Genomic DNA, 24,988 nt, shown 5'->3' with positions numbered 1-24,988 from the left:
TGGCCTGATGTACTTCTAGCGGTCAGCTGTACATTCTTTAACACTTCTGTTTCTTCTTGCCTTCCATACTTGTTGTCTGGATTCCTCTTTTATCTAAAAAAAAAACCAAACCAACAGACTGTTGCCTGACAAACCATTATGGTTATGAGTAGTGCACTCGGAGAGAGAGTTGTAGGAGCTCATCTAATAGCATACGATGTAGATTTTACTCTTTTTATTAGGAAGATGCAAAAACAACAGGTATTTTAAAAGAAAATGTTGTATTGAGTGGTTGGGTTCAGTTTGCCTTTGTTAATGAAGGAACATGCCATCTATACAAGAATGCAATGAGGCTTATCCCCAGATTTAATTTCCTCTGCAATTTGCTGGTAGGAGCTGTGGTGCAGTAAATGGCACAGCCTGCAATTTGTAACTAAACATAGATACCACCACAAGAGGATGAATTGTTCATGGCTTTGGGCTGCTAGCGCATCTGTAGCTTTCTCCCATGAAAGCTTTGTGCTAGCATCCATGCCAGGGAAAGCCCTGGATCATTGTGGGCTTTAAGGTTGCAAACTTCTACAGTTCCTGACAGTACCTGGGAGAGAAAATTCTGAGTTATTCAGTAATACAGGTTTGCATGTTTACTACAGCTTTATGATGGCAAAACAATGAGGTCTTAAACAGAATTTCAAGTTTCTTGAATGCTCATGTTTGAGACATTGAGCCTGGAGGGCAAACAAGTTCCTACGATTGGAGAAGCTGAAGGGCACATTGGAAGATAGGTAGAAATTGAGTGCTGACAGCATCTGTCACCGTTTCATGTGTTAATTACAAGATGTACTTATCTGGATGACTATCAGGACCTGATTCTTTGGCAAACTGAGATGTGAGCTAGAGTATTTTCAGCTGGTACAAGTTGAGGGGAAAAAATATTATTATATATATCTTAAATTGGATGAAGTAACGTAACTGAGTTTGCAATAAAAGCTCTTATATAGGGATTCTGGTTTTGCTTGAGGTCTTTGGGGTGTTGAAGTCGATCGTTTTGAGTATGATAAATTAAGTCCAAAACATAGTTTGTATTCAGTAATGAAATTGCTAGAATTTTACTTTATCGTGATAAGATACTTCTATAACATACTTTAAAGTTCTTAAAAATTTGGTTCTTTTTTGTGGTGTTAAAATGGTAATGTCGGTAAATGAGACGTGATCTAGTTTGTGCAAAGTGAAAGTACACTGAAAATGGCTTCCTCTTTATTGAGGGAAAAGGAGGTTAATGACTTGAATTTTCCTTTAATAAAACTAGTATGTTTCTTGACTGAGCTGATGGTCCTTGACAGTGTTAAGTTTGGATAATCAGAAAGGGACAGAAGCAAAACTTGCCATTTACTTGAGTTTTCGGTCAAAGAAAGAATTTATAAGCTTGTTGCTACCATTCTTCTTCCTTTAACTTTTAGGAAGGAGAGGGCAGAATGGGTATAAAGAATTTGCCAGACAAGAAGAGACTACTTGTGAAAAGAGCGAACCTCTTACTGCTGAAGACGAAGAAGCTTTAAAACAGGAGCAACAAAAGAAAGAGAAGGAACTATTAGAAAAGATTCAGAATGCAACAGCCTGCACAAATATCACCCCATTGGGTCGTGACCGTCTGTACCGACGCTACTGGATTTTCCCCTCCGTTCCTGGATTGTTTATAGAAGAGGACTATTCTGGTCTTACAGAAGACATGCTGTTGCCTCGAACCTCTTCCTTTCAGAATAGTGTACAGTCTTGCACAAATGAACCTCAGGTATTCAGTAAAACTGGAGAGTCTTTGAAATCCTCTGAATCTACCTCCAACATTGACCAAGATTCACACACCAGTGTTGTTGTAGAGGTGCCAAGGCCAGTATATAAACCAAACCGTTGGTGCTTTTACAATTCTCGGGAGCAACTGGACCAACTCCTAGAGGCTCTCAATTCCCGAGGACATAGGGAGAGTGCCTTAAAAGAAACTCTTTTACAAGAGAAAAATAGAATATATGAACAACTAAGCAGTTTTCCTGTGGAAAAATTCCATATTCCAGGTAAATGAAAGGTTCCTCATCTTAGTTTGCTTCCACAGCTGTAATGTCTATATGCTGTTCAAGAAACCTCTAACTCATTTAATTGTAATTCCTAGGAAATAAGAATTATTCTTAAGCATTATTTCCCTCTGTGGTAAACAGGTTTGGTTGTGTCCCGTCGTCCCCCCCCCCACTTTTCTGTTGTTTTTTTTCCTGATGGATCTTTGTGGTATTTTTCTGGTGTTTTATGCTAAAAGCAATAATTTTTCTCTTATCTCACTGCTTAGTAAAATGGGATTGGCTTTTACATAAACATCTTCAAGAAATAATTTGAGCTTTGGGAAAAGATTAACTGGGGAATACAGATTAATATCTGCTGGAGATAAATCATAGTATTGATCACCTGATGTCCTCATTTCCAGTAGGATGAAAGGAGACATGAAATATGACACTGGAGACAGAAACATCGCAAAAGGAGGCAATTACTATTACCTTGATTGGTTGAGTAGGGCGTGTTCTTTCATAACATTATAGTGCATGAAATTATTTTAAAGTCTTTACGGACCTACTGTGAAAAAGGGAATAATAGCACATTGCAGGGTAATACTAAAACCTTTCAGAGGAAAATAATAGTGTAGCTGTGTTGGTTGTTATGTGGCTTAACATCAGTGCAGTGGATTCTGTGATATTCTTTTCTATTTTTTTTTTTCCTCCTTTTGGCAGGCGCTCGTTACAGGATAAGGAGACATCTGCAAAGCAGTATTGTATTTAAGGGTTTTGAAGTGCTTAAAACCATCCTTAGACTTAGGATTTAGGGTCTTTTCCCTTTTCTCCTAGCTAAGTATTTTGCCAGGTATTGACAAGGCATTAGCTCCAGTCACTGATAAAATTCTGCGTACACAAGCTTGCAGCTGGCTCGTTTGTGTCGTGTTGGTGGGTAGAGGATGGTACCAAAATGAACCTTCCTAGGATAAGGCTGAAGAAAATTGTATTTGGTTTTGAATCATCCCAAATTACTGTGAGGATTTTGGTGTCTCTGCTTTGGGACAAGGGAGAATTACTCAGAGCAGAGCGTAGTTCTGTTGCACTGGAGTGTGTATGTCAGGACATGCCACAAACACGTCAGATATAATACTAAATCCATAAGTGATCTGCCATTTCTTTTGGTGGAAACCAGCACAGGACAGAGTTTCTACCTAATAATTAAGCTTTATTTGGAGGCCTTATGGCTATGTTTATGTGTTTTGGTGAGAAAATCTCTGTAATTTTCTGATATATTGTATTTTTGTGTTTGTTTCCTTATTTTCCTAGTTGCTGCACCTTACCTGTATTTTGTGTGTTGCTTTCTGCCATAAAGCAACTTGCTTTCCACAGTCTTTCTATGTTAGAATTGTAGAATGACATTGATTTAAAAACAAAAACAAAAAAAAACCCAACACCACAAAACCAAAAAGGCAACTTTGAACTTCACTTTAATAGAGATCAAGAAAATTCAGATGCATGGGTCCAATACCAGTGCCTCTGCTGATAAGTGGCCACATGTAGCTGTGCTTTGGAGGGTCCTCTTCGCTGCAGTGGACTCCAGCTGCTGCCCTATTGCCTTCACTCAAATGACTTGCAGAACAAGTGAGAATTACTCCATGACTCTCTTGTGGTGCAGACTGCCCTTCTCACTTTTCCAATTCGCACTCAAAAGAGCATGGAAATAAAATTGATGCGTGCCTTTATTTGATTTTATTCCAGTACCTGTTAACTTTTCCTCATCACTTATTTGCAAGCCACTTGCTGCTGTTTCAGTTCTGCTCAAGACAAAACATTTCATTTCTTCTTTTTCTTTTAAACCAAAAAGGATGTTTCCCACATCCAGACGTCAGAGTATGCTAGTGCACATTTTGAGGGTATTTGCATAGTTACTTTCAGTTACAGGGAATTGTTTGTGCGATTGAGAGTGTCTTGGAAATTCATCCTGTACTTCCTTAACAGCAGTTTTATGGTAATTTTTTGTTAAATACCTCTTAAGTTCTTGCATATACCTCCTCATCACTGCACTCATAGGATTTAAGGCAAATCCTGTGAACAGAAACATTTGCCACCTATGCAGATTTATGAGCAGTAATTTAGGATCTGAGCGTACTTTCAGCTCTTTCCTATGGCTTTTGAGATTTTGCATGAATTTTCAGTTCTCTGATGAATAAGTTTTTGCTTGACAACCCATCCTCAGCTCTTCCTTTCTTTTTCATAAATTATCTTACTGCCTTGTTCCTTTTTTTTGCCCCGCCTTTAATTAGAGGACACAGTCAGTCGAGTCTGTGCCTCTGTCATCTTACCTTTATCTGCTTGCTTTGGTTTAAAGTAAGGTTTTTGAAAGGGATTATATCTTGTTCTGTTAGTTTTTGTGACTGTTAGTTGCACATGCTTGTTATAAATGTTGCCATGATAAAGATATATGCGGGAAAGACGACTGAGGAGTTCTCCTGTAAAGTAAGGGCCATCAAATATGAAAAATACTAGAAATGTGACTTTACTCTTTTTATTGGTGTTTTGTTTTTTTTCTCCTTGCACTTAGAGCAGAGAGTTGTTGTTGATTACTACATTAGAGAGCATTTTAAGATGAAAGAATGACTTTTAAATTGACAAGAATTTCTCATCTTGTACATTGGGATGAGTGGATCCTAATCTGTAGGTCTTTCCTTAAAAGTATACTCTGTTTGGTGCGACTGGATGCCTTAGTTGGCATGGAGGTGTTGGTGTTGGCAACTGTCGCTACAGGAAAGGAGTTTTGAACGCGCGTGTGTAGTTTGTTCTGCCCTGTACCGCTTTTGTTCCCTCCACCAGCGGCTACTTTAAGGAACAAAGTTCGCTAACACAGAGTTACTTGGTATTCTTGCAGACAAACCTCAAAGTGAAGTCAGACCTCCTTCAGCACGGGGAAGGATGCAGAATGCCCATGATGGATCTCACGTATCTGCAGAGAAGCAGCTTGAACTGAGACTTAGAGACTTTCTTTTGGACATTGAAGACAGGATCTACCAAGGAACATTGGGGACTATTAAGGTATGTGTGAATTTTAGAATACCTAGGAGCACGGTGGTGCCGTTTAGTCTGTAACTTAAATGAGAACTCTTGCATGCTAGGAGTTTTACTGGAAGTGTAATTAAGTGTAGACAGTAATTGGCACTAAAAGTTTGTGGTCTTTGATTCTTTAGAAACTTCAAATTTGTGTGTTTGCTTCAGGTTACAGACAGACAGTCTTGGAGAGCAGCCTTAGAACATGGGCGGTATGAATTTCTGAATGATGAAAACAAAGAAAATGGTATAATTAAAACTGTGAATGAAGAATCTGAAGAAATGGAAACTGATGATCAGGATAAGTTTATTGTGAAAGACAGGTAAGAGCTATGGTTTAAATAATGGCTCTTCCCTGTGAGTTTTATAGCAGTGCTCCAGGTTTTTTTAACCTTCAAATTGTTTTTACCCTCGGATTCTTTGGAATGGTATTTTTTAAGGAATGTTTAAAAGAGAATATGGTAATATTAACAAATTGCTGGTTGAACTGGCCAGTGTACTTCTTCATGAGTCACCGTAAGACTAGTCAGTGCAACAGGCCATGGTCTGGATTAACCTTTAGCACTGCAGCAAAACAGAGATATCATCTTATAACTTCATGAATTATGATCATCCTGTAGAGGAAGCTGCAACATAGTGAAAGAGAGGAAACCTCAAATCATATCTGTGGCAACTGTAAACGTGTTTTGTTGGTTTTTGTTTGTTTTTTAAACAAATGTTTGAGACAGGTGTGGGACTCTATGCTGTATTGGTATTTCCTGTAAATCAAACTAAACAAACTGTAGAAACTGAACCTTTCTAAATATTTATTATCAGAAGTTACATACTTTTCAGAAATAAAGATATACCTTAATTATATGTCTTCATAGGATGTGAATGTTGAAATATTGGAGGAAAAGATGCTGTGGAGGTGATCACTGTATTAACATACTGTTTGCTTATGTATTCTGTGGGGTTTTCTGAAATTACATTTTTATAAAAGCTGTATTTCTGGGTGGAGTCTTGAATGCTGCATTGGATGTATGAATTGGAAGTTCTTTAAGGTTTTCCCCTTTTTATTTCAGTTTGCTGAATTAGTATTTTCATGTAAGACTGCCCTTTGGATCCGAGTTCTCTAGCTGACTGCAAAATGGATAGGGTCACCCATCTTAATAACACAATTTACAGACATTTGCTTCCTGAAAACCACAACATAGAAATACTCCACGGTTTTAATTAAAAAGCTAAAATTTATCTGTCTCCAGTTACCTTGAGCACTTGCTACGTTGTCAGCTCTCAATTCAACTGCAGAAGCTTGTTGATTCATTTTTTTTCCATTTGATAGTGACTCCATCAAAGTTTCTGAATAAAGTCTACTCTAATAAAGTCTTGCATGTTAAAACAGAGACTGTGGGATTCTGAAATCATGTGACAGATTGCTTTTGATGCTGGGCTTTTTATCCACCTCAGAGCGAGTGACACCTCATTAAGACCTTGGAGTTTGACTAGTGAAATGTAAATAACTATGCAGCTTTTTTCCGTTTGCTTTCAGGCTCTTGAAACGTCTGTGACTGCAAAATATAATGAACAGCTTTTAAGTGTGAAAAAAGAACAGGGACAACCAAAAGCATTGCTTGTTCACCAGAATAAAGCAGAATCCAGACAGTCTTAATTATTTTTTTTTTTTTTTTATAAACCCCAAGTAGAAATTGAATTTTATTTTCATTAGTGTGAGTTGCTCTCCTACACTAAATGTCTGTGGTTCAGGAAGATTAACTACGTTTTGAAATGATTACTTAGTCTTTGGTCAAAGAAGGCTGTGTTGTTGGAAACCTAGCTTCCCCTGTCCAGCCCTTACATGAAGAGTTAGTATTTTAGAAAAATCCTCAAAGGATGAGATCATATAAGTTAACAGTTCCTGAGTTAACATTCTGAAACTACTTTCTGGTTTTATTTCACTTCTTTTGTTTTCAAAAATCTTACTAATTGGGGGGATGAGATATATGTAGTTGAACTTCTGCAGATGGAAGTATTCTAAAAGGCTACACCTCACCGCTGGAAGTGTTTTCATGGAAGAATTATTGGGACTATACTCTTCACAGAAATCTCTCATAAACTAGCTGAGGGATGTTGCATGAAGTCTTCTGGAAATCTTAATAATTATATTGAAATTTGTCATCCGCATTTCTTGAAATTTATGGAACTTTGTTACCTAAAGATAATTTATCTAGATTAACTACACTACTTAAGCAAACTTGAGAACTGGGATAATTCATCACACCCTTGCAGTATCTGTTCGTGTCCGTAGTCCATGCATGTAAATGAAGTGAAAATAAAAATCTGCTGTGGATACGGTATTAAATTCAAAGTATGTTAAAAAAAATTAATACGTTTCTATTCTAGACTCGTTGGGTTAAAAACTGAAGCTCCAAGTGCTGCATCAACAAGTACAAGTACACCTCAGCCAATTAATAATGTGGTCCACTACTTGGCATCTGCACTGCTTCAGATAGAACAAGGAATTGAGCGCAGGTTTCTCAAAGCACCTCTTGGTAAGCTTTCAGAATTTAAACTGTCCGTCTCTAATTTTGTGCCAGATTTTGTAACAGACAAACATAAACCCCCAAAATGCAAAAAACCCCCACCCCAAACCTACTCACTTCTTTTGTAAGATGGGATGCTTTAGAGGGCCGTGTTGGGGAAAAGAACAAATAACTAACCTATTGCTGTGTACCATCGTGAAATGAAAACCCATTAGATTGTCAGCGTCTGAGGCCATAGATCATGAGGAAATATTAATACATTTCTTAATATTCTGCATGTCCTGAATTACATGTATTAATTAAGTAACAACATATTTTACTGTTAATTAACAGCAAGTTTCACTCTTAAATACATGTCTGTTTAACCTGGATCATTTCAGTGATCTTGTTTACATGGCCCTACAATTATACTGATGCATCAGGAGACAAATTGTGCCCTTGGGCAGAAATGAGTGAGCTTGCTGGGGGAATACCCTGTAATTCAGCGTTACTGTTGAGGCCAATGTATCATGCAACTATACAGTGAATTTCTTCTGTGTGTTTTTTCGGTTGTAAAAATGTATGTTCCTTTTTATACAGTTTCTGTGAAAGCAATATAGGCCTGGTTTATCTGGATCACCTTGTTCAGCGATAACAGAATATTTACAGTAAAACATAGTAAAGATTTACACTGCAAACTTTCAGATCCTCAGGTTTTGTGTTTATGCTGTAAAACTTGGAAATGAAAGGTTGCAAGAAAAATTTAAACTAAGGCATGATTATAGCTTGGCTTTAACATGCATTCCTTCCTGGAATTCCTATGACATGCTTCAGGGGTGAGAGAGGGGATCCAAAGTGCATAAAGTCGCTTTGTTTTCCGGTGGTCTGTCAGGTCTGGATTCCTTAGGATCCTGCTGCAGTTCGAAACTGAGGTTTTGTTTTGGAGAAGCATGTAAAGCTGTGGCTCGTCCCTCCCCGATTAGCTGTCTCAGCCAGGGTTCCCTCCCAAATGCCGCACTGAGGACGAGCTGTGCTCTGCGCTCAGCTGGGCTGCTTTGCTTCTCCACCCGCAAGAGCGCGGCGTGGTCTGCCAGCACAGCACATACCAGGGGTCCTCTGGGGGACGAGCTGCTACACATCTTGCTAAATTGATACTCTTCTCTGGTGATGACTGCATACAAAGTCCTTAGGATCTGGCAGATTTTGCTGCAGTGGTGTAAGGTGAAAATGCATGTTTTGGTGCATTAGCGCTAGATGTTAGTGACCCATGGCACAGTTGACCTAAGACTGTTTCTGCATCTGCGTGGAGTCTGGTGTCCGGATATGCGTTGCCACCGAAGAGGAGTTTGAGCTAGATTTGTGCCAGAGCCCCTGACGTGCAGGCATGAGTTCCCTTCCACAAGCTTTCGTTACCAGTGTGATGACCCCTAGGAGAGGGATATGCAGCAAATGATTGAGATGAAAGGGCAGAGCATAGCAGTAATTTAAACTACAGCTGCTTTAAAAGCTTTACTTGGCCAAGTGTTTGGTCAACTCGAGTGTGTCTGCCCTTTCCAAGCCAGGCATGATACGGCTTATTTCCTGCTGTATGACTGGATTTACAACATGTGCACGGGACAGTTAATTGACAGTACATCAAGTGCTTGTCATATTTACTCTGCATACGCAGGTTTTAAATACGTTGTGCAGCACATGCCTCCATTTCCAAACTCTCTCTGGGAGTATTTCAGCAACAGCATGTTGCTGACAGCTCTAAGTTTACCATAGCGTGCACTTCAAGGGAAAAACATGGCTATTAGTAGGTTAAGGCCATAGATTGGGCATCCTGAGTTAGAGCAAAAGGACTGAAAGAAGAAAAGCATCCCTGAAGTATTGGAGAGAAAGTTTTTTAGCAATCCTCCTGCGTCACTTTTGCAGTGGTTGTGCCTCTGCCATAATCTAATGATGGTTCATGTTTTTGCCTGGCCTTTTGAATGATGTGTTTGTTTTTAACTTGGGAATCCTGTTTTCCTTTGGGTGCTGTATACTGTGTGACAAAGGAAGTATACAGAGAAAGCAATCTTACGTGATTTGCGTGTCTTAAAAATCGTATGTTCATTTACTATACTGCGCATCTCTTCTGCTCTGAAAAATAGTACCACTGTTAAGATTACTGTAACATATAGAATAACCTCCATAGCTGAGGGAGCAGGGAGGATCCCGGGTCATCTCTGCTCTGGCTTCCTGCCCTAACCACTAAGTGACAATGTCAGGTTCCCTCCTCCTTGCTTTACCTTTGGTGCCAAGTGTCTCATGTTTTCAGTTGCGTAATGGGCCGCTTTTAGCAGGACACGAGTCTGAATGAAGGCAAGATTTTAGTTTTGTCACTAGAGAGCTCTTGGAGGAGCCATGGCTTTGAGTGGCTCTCTAGTAAAGAAAGGTTAAAGCACAGACCTATTTGCGGCTGAATTTTCTGAGCGCTGGGCAGTTGGTTCTGTGAAAGGTTCTCTGACTGGGGAAATTCTGGACGTGACCAGAAGGTTTCCTTGACACTTTGCGGCTGTGCCTGTGTGTTTGAGAGGCATCTGGCAAACTTGGGCACTTCAGAGGTCAAGCAGCGGTTCTGGATGCAGCCCTTTCTGGATATAACTCTGCAGTATTTCAGACACGTTTTAAAAACCAAGAATATAAAATCTGCATGATGTTACTGTATTCAGCTTAAGCTCCTCAGTTGCAAACAATGTATTTGCATGCTACCACAGAAAATTCTGTTTCTTGGTTTGCAACTTGCTTATGTGTAGCAGGCAAAGAAAAAAGTTCTCAGTTTGGCAAGGAGGTGTTAGTAGTGTTGCTAAACCTTTTAATAAGAAGTGGACACTGCTTCTTGCTTGGGGACTGACTTATGCTCGGAACTGTGATGACCTCTTCCATTGACCCCTCTAGAAAGTGGCCAGCAGTACTTTGATGACAGAAATTAGCTTTTAGTTTGTAACCACTGGGTTTTGGTTTGTAGGTTTTTTTGGTTTTGGTTTTGTTTGCCTGTGCTTATACGGATGATTGTGTCTGTGTACTTATTTTTTTTTCTAAACAGGAGTGCTTTTTGCAGTTGTTCCAACTATTTAATGGAACCATCCGCTGGACAAAATGCCTGCATATCCATTTCTAATGTTAAACCTGACAAACCCAACTTTTTATGCTGATTTAATTACGACTGAAGTAAGAACACTGGAAGTCAAGCAAATGCTAGGAGTTCTGTTTTAGTAGCAGTACAGGGGAATGCTGTCGGTAAAAAGAGTGCCCCTGCATTTCTGCTTTCAACCAAACGGAACATGCTTTGTCTTTGTCAGTATTTCAGTTGTTGCCTTCACTGCGGAGTTTATTTTCTCTCTCTGCCCCCCCCCCCCCCCTTCACTGTGCACAGTTCCTATTAGGGAGTGGAGCCATACTTCACAATTTTTAGTTTTCACTCTATTTAGAGCTTCTACTAGAGAGCGCAGTCGAATTCCCTGCAGTCACTCTCGAGTTTATCCCGGTGGCCTCCAGGGTGCAGAGCAGACAAAGGGACCCAGCACAGCGATGAAAGGACCAGCTGCTCCTCGCTGCTCCGTTTTTGTTCTCAGGCTCTATCAGGCTGCCAAGGGCCGTGCTGGTGATGCTGATAAGTTTAGAGTTGAGGTGCATACCAAATACTGAAGTGGAAGAGCAAGAAAAGACTGACACAGGAGATAGCAATGCAAAAGGAGATCTAGAAAAGCCAGAAAACAGCACCCTCTGCCTTGCAGAGCTGCTGGATGGCCGCTAATCTTCTGTTGTCTGGGGATTAAATATAACATGACTTGAATTGTATACCTTTCTTATTATGAATTGTATTTTAGAAATCCTTTAATTAAACATCAGCTATGGAAAAAAAAATTTTTTTTCTTCCTTCAGACCAAGGTTATTTTGGGGAAGAATCATAAAAAGGGGGATGCAGCTTGCAGTATGTGATTTTTCCTGCAAAAATCCTGACTGAAGATGTAAAAGCCTTTTTTTTTTAAAAAAAAAAAAAAAAAACACAACCCAGACCCACAACAAAAACAAAACAAAAAAAAACAGCTGCCTGATGGAAACTGTGAAGTGCTACTTCTCAGATAAAAAAATATGTTTGAAGAGGAAGCAATACAAGCAGTTTTTATTGTGGATTTTGTTTCTTTTCCTTGCATTTCAAAATACTTTGCAGTGGAGAAGGAGGTTTTAGCATTCCTGTTACATCGATGCGAAAATTGAGGTATAAAATAATGAAGTGATTTGGTTGCCCTGGAGTTTAGTGAGGAAGCTGCAAAAAAAACCCTGCCTTCTGCACTAGTGCAGGACTTGAGTCATTAAGCATCCTTCAGATTTCCATACGAAAGGTTGGATTCTAATTCATGGGAGCACCTTTGTGGCTGATATTGGGAACCATTTACCTCCTTTTTAACTTGTGCCGTGCACTTCTTGTGGGACAAAAAAAAAAAATACAGCTTTTTCCTCTCCTTTTTGTTTGTTTGTTCCATTCCTTTCTTTCTAGATTTTTATTATTTTTGTTCCCGCTACTCCCAGAGTTGTTTCCTTTTCTATCTATAATTTTCTTCCTCATAATAGCATCAGACATCTTCCAGCAGTGAACTGGGACAGGACTAGTATACAAGCGTGCTTTGTTCTCATGCTTTCGTTACTTCTCTGCAGAGTTCCGTTGAGCAGAGGTAGCGCAGGTGGAAGTGGGCTTTTTTTCTTGTGAATAATTTTTGTTTACTCTTCAGAGAAGGCAGTCGAAGAAAGTATCTTGCATTTGGAGCAGATGAGGTTTACTAGGGCTCTTGCTTCTTGGGAGAGTAATTTCATCATTTTAATACTCAAGAACGCTCCTGCGCAAAAATATCTTAAGTACATTGTTTCACATGGACAGACGAGCTAATTGCCTTGGTCCTTGAGGACTGTGCCCATAAACTGGCTATGTTTTTGAGATGTTAGCAGGTTTGTGGTAGCATAGACTAGACAAGTTGTTTGCAGAGAGAGAAACCTGTGGTCAGTAAGCTGCTCATGTAGCCATTTGTACCAGAGATGGACAGAAAGGTAAGGGAGGGTAGGTTTAAGAGCCTTCAGTTTAAGCCTTCTGTTTGTACTGGGAGTCAAAGTAAATCCTGGGATGTGCAGTTCCTCCATGTGCGTTATTCTCTTACCCTTCCCTGACTACCTTTTTCCACATGCATATGTTGGGAACCATTGTTCTAGTTCTGTTTTTAGACTACACAAGTAAGTATTATAGAAATTAATTAAAAAATAATCTGCCATACTTCAAAAAGGTATTTGAAATAACTTTATGAATTTAATGTTAGGTAATGCAGAAGATTATAAAAGGAACCACTGGGGGGATAAAAAGAGGAGGAGAGTGGAAGACAAGACTAGTCAGAGAGATGGTAAATTTTAAATGTTACTTGTATTGCTAAGAATTAGAAAGTATTGAATATTTTACCTGGTTTTCTTTCTTTTTTTTTTTCTTTTTTAACTTCAGTAATTTGGTAACCAGTTCCTTACATTGAAGGAGTTTTGCGGTATTGAAGCCAAAGGTTTAAACGTGGGTAGTAAAACAAATACAGCTCAAATATTTTAGTAAATAGATTTAAGTTTTTTGCAACCAGAGATATAGAAGTGTATTTTCTTTTTATCACTTTGGGACAGAAATCTGCATGTTCACATAATCCTCCCCCCACCTTTAATGCCTCCATTTGGTGGTTTTTGTTGTGGTTTTTTTGTTTTGTTTTGGTTTTTTTTTTTTTTTTTTGAAACATCGTAGCATTGTGCAACTGCATATCCTTTCTAGAAATACTAAAATGGAAAACCCTTCCCTGAACTCAATTAGCTATTGATAGCTGAGTGCATAGATCTGTCAAACAACTTGATTTGCATTGTAGCAGGGCTTGGAGGGCTTAGCTGACAGAGGGGTATCCCATTGCGCAATGTAGAGCTGCTCAGACACAAAGGAAGAGGCCATTTCTCCCTCCAAGTTAACAATATAAATGAGAAAGATGATGGATGGAAGAAAAAAAGTGTTATTCTTATTTTACAAATTGGGATATGAAACAGCGGATGTCGCTTGGCATGTTTCTTTCAGCAGCAGGATGTGCTGAAGCAGGTCATGATCAGTAATTTCTGTCTCTGTACTGCAACTGCTGTTTTGCAGTGCTAATATTTGTTGTGTTGTGTGATGAATTATATTGATGAACCAATCCAGGCTAGAAGTAACCACCAAAAAAAAGTTATAATGTGCGAGCTGCCACTGTCAGCAAAAGAAAATCTTGCCAAACTGTAAATGCACTTACAATAAAGTGTATTTGCCAGAGTTGTAGTAGAAATCTGCAGCAGAACTGAGAACTGAAGTGGGTCTCACATTAGTCCTGACCAATGGTTTTAATTTTTGTCTTGCTGAATTCTAAAAAATACATTGAGAGATACACTGCAGTGCTGTGAAGAGGGGCTTGTCCACTGTCCTTAGTAAGACTGAACTTGAGACAGGAAACCTAAGGACAAACTAATAGGAAATTTAGGGAATCCAGGTTTGTATTTGCAGTTCAGGAGTGGCTGTGCTCTATTTATGAAGCTGTGTTGCCTGTTTATCCAGTGCCTTCTCCCATCACTTCTCTCGTGCTGCTTGCTGCTGATGCAAATGTATGCAAGATTAGGGAAATCCTGGCAGCCGGTTGATGAGAAGGCAGAAGGGCCTTGCCAGGAAAGCAATTAGTCTCGTTTTTGTTCTTTCATTTTATTTGTTGTTAGATATTTTCCTGTTCCTGAGGAGAAACCATTTGGCATATAGGTGGATCGTAGTCCATTCCTGTGCCCGCTCCCCCTAGTGCAGCAGGCAGGGTGGCATTTTATACTGAGGGCGTCATTAATCAGCTGACGATCACACAGCAGTAACTGGACTATCACTTTTAGAAGGGAAATCTGTAGAAGTTTCTGTAGTCAAAAGTACAGCTATGTTGTCTCTTCCTCTCCTTAAACCTTCTTGCTTTAAAATGCAAGAAATAACTTTCAACATTCACAATGGAATTCCCTTTCCGCTCAGCAGCGTCAGTGCAGGGTGTCACTTATACCTTCTGGTTTCTCTAGCTACTCAGACAGCCCATTTGCTTCTGTAATTCCCAGCCGCTCATTCCCATTCGGTATCACCCCCTCGCAGTTCTGTGTAGATCTTTGTGTGGCTGCTTCCGTAACCTGGATTGAAAACCAAACCTGTTTGGAAATACAACATAACTTCTCACCCCCGGCCCTCCCCCGCCCCATTTATTTCTAATTTAATTAGGATTCCAGGTCTTTCTTGGTTTGCCACTAGGTGTGTACCACAGATTCATGTGTGCTGCATAGCTTATATCAAGAAAAAAAGTTATATTTCAACCAGACCAGTCACCCAGTCTGGTTAATGACACAGACGTGCAGGTTCTCATGAAGGCAGAGCATAGAGCAGGCATAAAGGCACAGAGATGTGGGGAGAGGGCTGAAAGATTGGCTGCTAGACTATACTGGGACAGGGGCAAGTGTAGGTGAGAAGAGCCATTTAAGCTGTCTTTCACCAGTGAAATCTCTGTTTAATGTCAGGTACTTTCTTTAAATGTAAGTACGTTGGGATTTCACAATGTACATACAAGGGAAAGTAAATTTGGAGTATGATTTTTTTTTTTTAAATCTGAAGTATCTTCATTTATACTTTAAAAATTGAATCAGATTGTTAGGTTTCCAGGTTGACATCTGAGTAAGACTTTTATGTCTTACTCATGTCCTATGTATGCGCAAGTTCTAAGTTGAATTGGTTATTGAAGAGTAAAATCTTTTGGCTTCAGCAGCTTGGAAAGTAAGGAGGAAATATTCAAGTATTGAAGAGATCAGACAAAGGTTATAATATTATCCCAGTTTACTACTGCTCTCTGAAAGTCAGAAAAGTCAGAGCCTTATCTCATAGTCTAGAATAACCTGGATGTTTGAATAAGAAGTTTGATCATCCTGCTCTTTCTTTTCTTTTTTTTTAACCTCTTTAATGGAAGATGCCAGTGATGGTGGACGGTCCTATAAAACAGTTTTGGATCGCTGGAGAGAGTCACTTCTTTCTTCTACCAGCTTGTCCCAAGTCTTTCTTCATCTGTCTACGCTGGATCGAAGCGTCGTCTGGTCAAAGTCCATCCTCAATGCTCGCTGTAAAGTGTGTCGGAAGAAAGGCGATGCGGAAAGCATGGTGCTGTGTGATGGCTGCGATAGAGGCTATCATACTTACTGTATCAGGCCCAAGCTGAAGGTATCTGAGGAAAAAGAAGTGCTTCCTTTTGGCGCAAAACTTGAGTAGTTCTTGCGACTTCATTGCATATTACTAATGCTGTCTGGTTTTTTTTTCTTTTCTTTTGTTTCTAGGTCATTCCTGAAGGAGACTGGTTTTGTCCAGAGTGCCGACCAAAACAGCGCTCTAGACGCCTCTCCTCCAGACAGAGACCTTCTGTGGAAAGTGATGAAGAGACTGCTGAACGACTAGGAGAAGGGGAAGAAGAGGCAGACTATGATGAAATGGGACAAAGTGAAGAAGAGCATTATGAGGAAGAGCAAGATGAGGAGGATGAATATCAAGAGGAAGAAGAAACAAGGTAAGTAGACATCCATTGAAGTGGTTTCCTACTCAAATATCTTGATTATTAGATGGAGTAATTGTTCACATCAGCACGTATCTTGAAAATCCAGTCTGAAAAAGATGTTTAAAAATGGCAGTTTGTTATGAATTTGGCTTTTACTGATGTGTTTAATATTAACAAAAGTTAGGTCCACTGGACTTAGACTCACTTTTCAGGATGAAAATTCCAGCCTTGATATATAGGTGAGAGAGGGACATCAGAGTTGCAGTTCTGTACAGCTACTGTTTGAATATAAAGTGGAGAAAGTTTCAAACAGGAAAGATTTTCTGGAGAAAACTTGGAGTTGTTTTTGCCCAGTTTTGAATTCTGGGAGACTAGATGCAGACTGTAAGTATTGGAACATTAGGGAAGACAAGGTCATCCGCTGGAGACTGAGACATTAGGAGGACTTATGCAGTGGCTCTTTAAAAAAAAAAACACCTAAAAAACTTCCCACCAAAACCAATCAAACAAAGAACCCCCAAACAACTAAATAATCCAATGTGCTACTTTCGGTAAAGTGGTGGATTTGATACATGTGCCAGGAGCATAAAAGTTGGAAGGAACCTTTCCTGATCTCAGAATATTGTTGTCCTTTTTGGTACAGTCTTTTGAATTGACTGAAGCAAGATTATTTGTGGTTCTGACAGTTGGGATTCAATAGTTGGAGAGAACTTGCATGTCCTTGAGAAGTAAATTTGTCTCTGGCATCTTCCTTCTCTCCTGTAACTGAAGATGAGTCTTGAGTATTAGTTATAAACCCTGACTAGAGCATAACTTTTACGCTTAGTGTTTCAGAACTGCAATTTATTTATGTAGCTGGTAATACTGTTCAAAAATCCTAGTAGTTACAGCTCCTGTGAGAAACAGGTGATTTAAAGAAATTGATATCGGGTGCTCCAGTGAATGCATTAGTGTTGCACAAGCTGCAAACGTGCTCAGAATTCTGAGCATTTCTTTAAAGTATGTGCTCCACATAATATTTAATATACAGACTTCAGAGTAGTACTGAAGATAATAGTAATTGGATGTCTGCATCACCTCCAAGCCACTTGTTTACCAGTCCAACCTCGAATGGCTGGCTTTTTTCAATGCTGAATTAGAAAACTGAGGGAAAAGAGAACAATGGAATTTTGGTATAAATAAACATAATCGTTCACTTTTGTAGCCCATCAAAGCAAGGAAGACCTCAGGTCAAGTTTCCATTAAAAATGAGAGCAGCCAAACTCAACAATCCATTCTCAAGTCGGAACAGCCAGCGTCAGGCAGCATACGCTTCACGGAGTCAGCAAAACATACCTAAGCAACTTGGATCTTCATCTAAAGTTACCAGAAGGGGGTTAAGAAGGATAAAATCAGCTGCTTCGTCAGTGACAAAGCCTACTTTAAGACTTAATAGCCGGACCACTCGTCAGAGCCAAAGTACATTACATGCAGACGTATTCGTGGAATTACTTGGTCCTCGGAGAAGACGAAGAGGAAGAAAGAGTGCTGATAACGCCCTGGAAAACAGCCCTTCCAATTCTCTCGGATTTAGAATTGTTGATACCACAGACTCAAGCAAACGGCTTAGGAAGTATCCAGTTTCTGCTTCAAAGCTTTCTCTTCCTGTTACTGAACCCAAGAGAAGAGGCAGGAAACGACAATCCACAGGTTAGAGAAATGTGCTTGTCCAGAACAAAACCCATGTCCTTTTCATTGCTAAAATATTTGTGTGGTAGAGCAAGGAGACTAGAAGTGGTGGTTGAAGGCATTTTTACCACTTCCAACAAGACAGTTCCCTTCTTTTGCAGTGACAAAGTGAACCTTTAAAAAAAAAAAAAAAAAAAAAGAAAATCAGTCATCTACAGAACAAATACTTTATTTGCCAAGGAGATTTGTCATATCCATATTTGAAATTTTGTATTTACAATATGGAGCAGTTGCTAATAAGTGGATAGAAAATGTGAAAGTGATATTTATGCCTTAACCCATGAAAATGCAGATGTTTACTTATAGCTTTTATGATTTTGTTTTATTAAAGAGTTAAACAGTGAAGAACAAGATGTAGGCAAGGTACTGAAATTGGGAATGTAAGCGGACAACGAGAAACTGTTACCAGAAGAAAAATGTCTATTTGGTATAGGGCTAACAGTGTCCTTGCTTGTTAAGCTGATACTGAGTGTTTAATGGTAGGGAAATACTTAGAAAGCTACAATAACCTTTTAAAAACAGAAAGGACCCAGTGTGAGACTGAAGAGTGTAAAAAAGAGCTTGCACTTCAGTGTGGCAGCCTCGTATTCTGCACCGTTTCTGTCCTTCACCATTGGGAGTTTCTGGGCTTATCCTTTAACCACCCTGCTGACTACTCTTGAAAGCAGATAAAACCACTCTGAATAGAGGTTTTGTGGAAGTGAAAGTTATGACCAGGCAGCTTATTCTGTTTTTCTCTAATAGGGCTTTTCTTTAAGTGTTTAACAAATTGGTTTAAAATTGAAATCAGTGAAAAAATCCTTTGCAAGATTAATGCGGTGAAGGAGAGTGGAGGAGGAACCCAGCTAAGTCCTGGTACTTAGCATTTTGTACGACAAGAGAGACATTCAGTGGTTAATAACAAGGCTGTAGTGTAGTTAATACCTGAAGCCAAACTACAGGAGTTGTGCCCTGAAACTACAGTTTTAGTACCCAAGAATAATAGTGTTTCACTCTTTAAAAAAAAAAAAAAAAAAAAAATTTGTCAGGTTTTTATTTTTATTTGGTGGGTGTTGGGTTTTTTTCCAGAATCATCTCCTCAAACCTCATTGAACAGGAGAAGTTCAGGACGTCAAGGGGGAGTCCATGAGCTCTCAGCTTTTGAACAACTCATAGTGGAACTGGTACGACATGACGACAGCTGGCCTTTCATGAAACTGGTTTCCAAAATCCAGGTAACTGATAGAACTGCAGAGGGAATGATAATGGTTGAGAATCCTGTAAAGAGATGAGAAGCCAGTAAAACTTGGGATTTTATAGCATTGCCCAGACAGGGGGATACAGCTAAGTAATGGAGGTTCAGGCAAACTCTTGCATTTCAGCTCAAATGATTGGTGCCAGAAATAACTTTTCCAAATGACATGTTATTCAGAAAATTTTAAATATGCTTGCCATCAAGTATTTGAAAATATGAAATGCTTTGATTTGAAAAAAAAAAACCCAAACAGAGCACAGGACTGCTAAAGGTAAACTTATGGTTCTTAATTAGTTGAATTAATCTTCAATTTATGCAGTGGTATTTTGAGAACAGACCTGCACTAAAATAACAGGGTAGGAGCAGCTTCACTCTGACGTTAACTGTAATGCAGTAAAAAGATAATTTCTTAGCTTAGTTCTTAATTCCCCTCTTGTTTAGATTTTAAAATACTTGATGGCAAATCAGCTACCCGAAGTAAGCGCTGCATTAGAGGTTTGTATTACAATAAAAGCTCCTGAAGCACATCTGCTTTTCTGCAGGCAGCACTGGCTTGTCAGTTGTAACGCACTGCGGGAACTGTCCTGCCCTAACAAAGTGCCTGTCCTCTCCAAGCCCTCTGGAGCAACTCTGCACAGACGTCCTTGCAGGGTCTAGAGCTCGGCATTTCGAGTGCTCTATTAAAATTAACAGTGATAGCTGTTAAATCATAGAATCATTAAGGCTGGAAAAGACCTCTAAGATTATTAAGTCCAACCATCAAAATGAAGACTTGAAACTCTGAATTCAGAGTCACAGATAGCTGGAAGGATTAATGTGTCTGGACAAAAAGGACAATGTACAAGTGTGAATGAAAGATGTAAGCACGGAGGAGGAGAATAGAATAGAGTGGAATAATTCGGTGTATTCTGGTTTGCCTGGATCAGTCACTAAGGAGTAGTATCTATATAGTTCAGAAAGAAAAATCCATGCCTGAGTGACACAAATTTTCTTAAATTTTCTTCATCATGATAGAAATTTCGGTTTAAACTTTTTGCTGGCTTTAAGACAATGTATAGAATACATTGAATGATCAATGCACAGCAAGCCAGAAAGAGAAAATTACCTTTCTATTTAGTACTCATGTAAACAGTACTCCTAAAGGTAAAGGAATGAAAAATGTGTCAATCTAGTTCTATTTCTCTACTAATTCTTTCTCTAGGTTCATTTGCAGGTTGCACTTGGTATAGCAAAGTTACAGGCTATAATAAAAAACTTGGTTTTTGTACATACGTGATGGTACATGTTGATATCTTTTCTTGTTTAAAAAAAAAAAGTCAAATTTGTATCAGATATCTTTTTCTTTCGCCCCTCCCCCCACCTGCCCTGCTTTCTGAGTGAGATGGAGTCACCCTGAGCTTCGTGCTTATGTGGAATTCAAAATCTGTGATCCAAATGATCAGTGCCCATAAGGGTCAGGGAATCCTTTTCCTCCCCTCACCTTGATCACATAAACGCTGTTCTGAGTGGCTGTTTATCTCTGGTACTTGCATACTTGAGTCCTGCATGCTGCAGAAAGGTTCGCTGCCTTCTCTTCAGCGCAACTAAATGGAATCTGAGGATTTCATTTCTCTTGCAAGACGGTGAACAGTAGCGGAGTAAAAATGGCCGTTACCCATGAATAAGGAGCTTTTAACACTATAATGTGTTACAGGAAAATGAAAAGTTTTAAAATCTTGGAAATAATTTTTGCATTTGACAGATGGAAATAGCTGGAACACTGTAACGCTTATCTGCTCCTGCAATTTTCTTAGTTGTTCACAGGGTATTTAGGATTAGATTTGTTCATTGAATTGCTGGCTAATGCTTGTTGTGATCTGCTACTTCAATGATATAAAAAATGGAACAGCAATACCTGAAAACTAATATTCAGCTCAGGAAGTGGAGGTAGTTGCTTGGGACGCCTGTTTATTTAAAAACCAAACTATAATATTTTCTGCTATTGTATGATTTGCTTCATTTTTTACAAGGTAGAATTTTAAGCTTCCATTTGTTCATCTGTGAATCATAGTGTGGGGTTTTGTTGTTTGGTTTTTTTTTTGAAGGTACCAGACTACTATGATATCATCAAGAAACCTATTGCCTTAAATATAATCCGTGAAAAAGTCAATAAATGTGAATACAAGTTAGCATGTAAGTATTATTTATTGAAAGAGGTAATGAACCCTGTTCTCTCTCTCTTTAAAATAAATTCTTGACCTAAAATAGAGCTGTGTCAGAGGATTAGAAAGATGAAATTGTGTTTTGGTTTGGGATTTTGTGGTGTGTTTTGTTCGCTCTTTTTTTTTTTTTAAGATCATGTACTAATATTTTTTAAATAAGATTTGGCAAACATAGTTCTTTTACTGGAAAAATACACGATGTACAGATAGATCAGAAATGAGCAGCTGAGAAACTGCTGGTGATTTCTCAAGCCTTTGATGTCAGTGAGATACTGATTGAAATATTTAGAAAAGATACTGTTGTTACTGCTTGATTTGTATTTCCTTTAATGTTAATCGGAGAAATTTAAGAATGTTTACGCGGCACTTCACCAATGTAATGATAGAAACTTGACACATATGTAAAGACACTTTTGTGTTGCTGCTCTGGGTGGGATCACTCTACTGATTCAGTGGTGTCATTCTGCTTTATCGTACTGCTCTCTGATGACTTGAGACACGCTAAATTAATTTATTTACTTTTTATTTACTAGCGGAATTCATTGAAGACATTGAGCTGATGTTTTCGAACTGCTTCGAATACAACCCTCGTAACACAAGTGAAGCAAAAGCTGGAACTAGACTTCAGGCTTTCTTCCACATTCAGGCTCAAAAGCTTGGACTTCCCATCACATCTGGTAATGTGGACCACGCCGCTCCCGCGGCAAAGAAGTCACGAATCTAACCTCTGCCTTCCAAAGGATTTTTTGAGGGAATCTCTTATGCTCATTAAAATGAAATGTTAAATCACGCAGTCGTCATATCTTTATAAAGCAATAACAACTGTTTAACCACCTTGAAGTGTGGCCTGCACTATATTCTCAATGTAATATTAAGCACTCAGGAGAACGTAGGAAAGATTACCTTTGCTACAGTTTTATTCAGTGTCTGATAATTTTGATAGATGTACTGGATACAGTACTGGTTTACAGAGGTTTTGTACATTTTTAATACATTCATGTGTCCAAATATCTTCCAGAAATACATTGTTTTTTTCCTGCACCAAATGACCTTGTTTCATCTTCTAGACTTCGTAGGAGCTGTGGTATTGAGGGCTTTATCAACTCAGATAAAATCTTCTGCTGTAGCACAGTTGAAGAAACTGTGTGTGTGTGTGTGTGTGTTTAAAACTTCTTTGAGCATATCTTCTCAACACTACACATGAATGAGTACAACTGCATATCTTTTAAGTACTGTACCAGTACTGGCTGGAGGTATTCAGTCTGAGTTTATTAAGTAGATATTTATTTAGCATTCAAAGTAATTTGTGAATTTGTTTTGTATTTATAAAATTTGTACTTGGGGATTAAAAACAAAAAAAAAGAGAGAGTTCCATAAATTTTTACTTTCTTTTTCTGGTGGGTGGGTGTTTTTTTTTTGTTGTTGTTTATTCCCCTCTAACTTGATGATCAATCAGTAAATACTTTCCCGTGTCCCTGGCAGTTCCTCTAGCAATGAGTAAATTTACAGGACTGTATTGTAAGTTTCTACGTACAACTTTGGAAGTGTACAAATAAAATGACACATTTTTCAGAGTATTTTGAGCTTCTGGCATTTTGTTTTGAGTTCTACTGCTATGCCATCTGCCCCATTAACTTACTAGGACAAGTTGCTGGAGAGAACATAGCAGGATTTGGTTTCAATCACCAGCATTTTTGGCAGCTGCAGACACTGTAATACCTGGTCTCGGACTGAGGCAAACCTTCGTCAGTATGTAAGCGGTAATGTAAGAAGTGTGTGTATAAGTTGTGTGGTTGTTTAATTGGGGTGTTTATTCTGACCATGTAAAACCTCATAGCTTTGTTCAGGTGACCAGCGGCATCTTTAAACTATCTTTACTATCCTGGGTAGTTTTACTTTCAGTGTTTATTAATTTAAATATTGGTTTGAGTCAATAGCTTTAAAACCCTCTTAAAACCAGTCTTGCCGAGCTGGAGGTGTGCTGTACTCTGAGAAAACAGGATGGAGCAGAAGTCTGGGGATGGGAGTGAACTGAAGCATGAGGTTTGCAGGTCTCTGCAGGGAGTCTTCTCCCTGTGTTTGTGCTGGCTTGTGTTGTAGCGTGAGGACCTGTATGTGCTACAGACCCGAACAATCACTTGCTCTGCAGTTGTGGGTTTTCTTTGCGACTGTAGTGCTTGCCTTGCCGTAGGGGTGGCGAGAACGGGCATTCCCATGAGTCCAGGGAACCAATGGTGACAGGTGGGAGACTGATCAGTTTGAAGTTTGGGATTTTTTTTTTTTTAAAGGTCTAAGAACGAGAACAGTGGGGGATATTGTTTAGAAATGTCTGTTAATACTTCAGAGTTTCTGTGTGAGCTTTTCCCTCTTCAGAGCTGACGTCTCTGTCCTGTCCAGATCAAAGATGCATTTCTTGTTCCCACCACAAAGAATGCTAAACTCTGTAAGGCAAGCGAGCAGCCGCAGACTTCTCTGCATGCTGTAGGTCGTACTTGATATCCCTGCATCTGTCTAGTCCCAGGAGGGTGTGAACATCCTGACCAGCAGGTTGCACAAACAGTTGTGCAAGTTCTTGTTCACGTGAATAGTCCCCATCGACTTAAATGTGAATACTTTTGGGGGGGATGGTTGGGGGGGCACAGTGAGCTGAACCAGTCCGTCTGTGGCAGATGCAATTTGAATTGTTACTGGCCCCAACCTACTCCCAGCTGTTCATTGCCATTGCTCCAGGGTTGTTTCCTTCAGCAGCTTCCCCTCGGCAACACAACTGTAGTTCTGAGTTTGGGCAGAGCAGGTGGGAACAGTTTAACCCAAATCCCTGCTTGTGACAGTGGTGTTTGTACGCTTGTGCTAGGAGTTGAGTTACCAAATTGCCATGAAGTTTGCAAGCTTAAGGCCTTAGTTAAACATGCTGAAGGTGAAATGCAGAAAAGTGACACTTCTACTTTGAGCAGCTGTGTGTAAAATACTGGTATATGCTGCCCGTGCAATGCAGATCTGACTCTCCTTGGCTTTTGTGGTGCTCACGGGGCATGAACGAAGCCCCTGGCAGCCCTAATGAACCTCTTCCTGGCAGCGGACTGCCCGAGTGGGGGCTTTCATTGCAGCATTTTCAGACTTCAGCTGTGCTGTCTCTGAGTTGTGTCGAGATGTCTTTTTATGGCTGCCTATCTCCCGCACGCATACCACTTTGGAAAAAGGGGAATTACTTCCTATCTCCCCCCTTGTCATAGGGGCTGAGATACCCGTGCTCCTCGTCCACCTTGCCGTGATCCCCTGCCCCATGTGCTGTTACCCCCAGCATGAGGGGTGTGCAGTATCTGCAGGGGGCTCCAAGCCAGAGTTTCACACAGGTGCAGAAATGGATAGGGTCAACGGCTTCGCCTGTGCTTCAGAGGCCCCGACTAATCGGGCTCTACCAGACTGCTCAGGAAAACAGGCGGCAGGCTTCCTTCCTTCAGCTCCCGGCCTGGCGTCTGTCCTCCAGGCAGCGTTTTGACAAGATCCAATAGTGAAAGTCTTTCCCTCCTTGGTAGCTCCAATGTACCTTAGCCCTGACAAGTGTCCAGAGGCTGCTGTGCCCACTGTTTTCCCTGCTGTGCAGCCTGCCCACTTCATT

The 24,988-nt window shown here is 39.7% G+C and overlaps 2 protein-coding genes across 6 annotated transcripts in view; one reads left to right on the top strand and one right to left on the bottom strand.

Annotated features, from left to right (window-relative positions):
• Positions 1-15,191, bottom strand: part of PSMA6 (proteasome 20S subunit alpha 6) — a 242,834-nt gene extending 227,643 nt beyond the window's left edge. The window contains exon 1 of the mRNA XM_075425332.1: positions 15,186-15,191. The gene's annotated coding sequence lies outside the window, so the exon portion shown is untranslated. The remainder of the gene's footprint in view (positions 1-15,185) is intronic.
• Positions 1-22,946, top strand: part of BAZ1A (bromodomain adjacent to zinc finger domain 1A) — a 66,063-nt gene extending 43,117 nt beyond the window's left edge. For 3 of the 5 annotated variants that reach the window (XM_075425328.1, XM_075425325.1, XM_075425326.1), the window contains 11 exons: positions 1,440-2,048; positions 4,918-5,081; positions 5,262-5,416; positions 7,476-7,624; positions 12,928-13,008; positions 15,631-15,878; positions 15,992-16,218; positions 17,411-17,895; positions 19,003-19,148; positions 21,253-21,340; positions 21,903-22,946. In XM_075425328.1, coding sequence (XP_075281443.1) covers positions 1,440-2,048; positions 4,918-5,081; positions 5,262-5,416; positions 7,476-7,624; positions 12,928-13,008; positions 15,631-15,878; positions 15,992-16,218; positions 17,411-17,895; positions 19,003-19,148; positions 21,253-21,340; positions 21,903-22,093 — 2,543 coding nt within the window. In that variant the 3' untranslated portion in view covers positions 22,094-22,946. The remainder of the gene's footprint in view (positions 1-1,439; positions 2,049-4,917; positions 5,082-5,261; positions 5,417-7,475; positions 7,625-12,927; positions 13,009-15,630; positions 15,879-15,991; positions 16,219-17,410; positions 17,896-19,002; positions 19,149-21,252; positions 21,341-21,902) is intronic. The other 2 variants (XM_075425329.1, XM_075425327.1) reach the window with 1 other exon arrangement.
• The last annotated feature ends 2,042 nt before the right edge of the window (positions 22,947-24,988 follow it).

Source organism: Opisthocomus hoazin, chromosome 7, assembly GCF_030867145.1.
Source record: "Opisthocomus hoazin isolate bOpiHoa1 chromosome 7, bOpiHoa1.hap1, whole genome shotgun sequence".
NCBI lineage: Eukaryota > Metazoa > Chordata > Aves > Opisthocomiformes > Opisthocomidae > Opisthocomus > Opisthocomus hoazin.
Note: the sequence above shows the minus strand (reverse complement) of the source record. Positions and strands in the feature narration are given on the sequence as shown.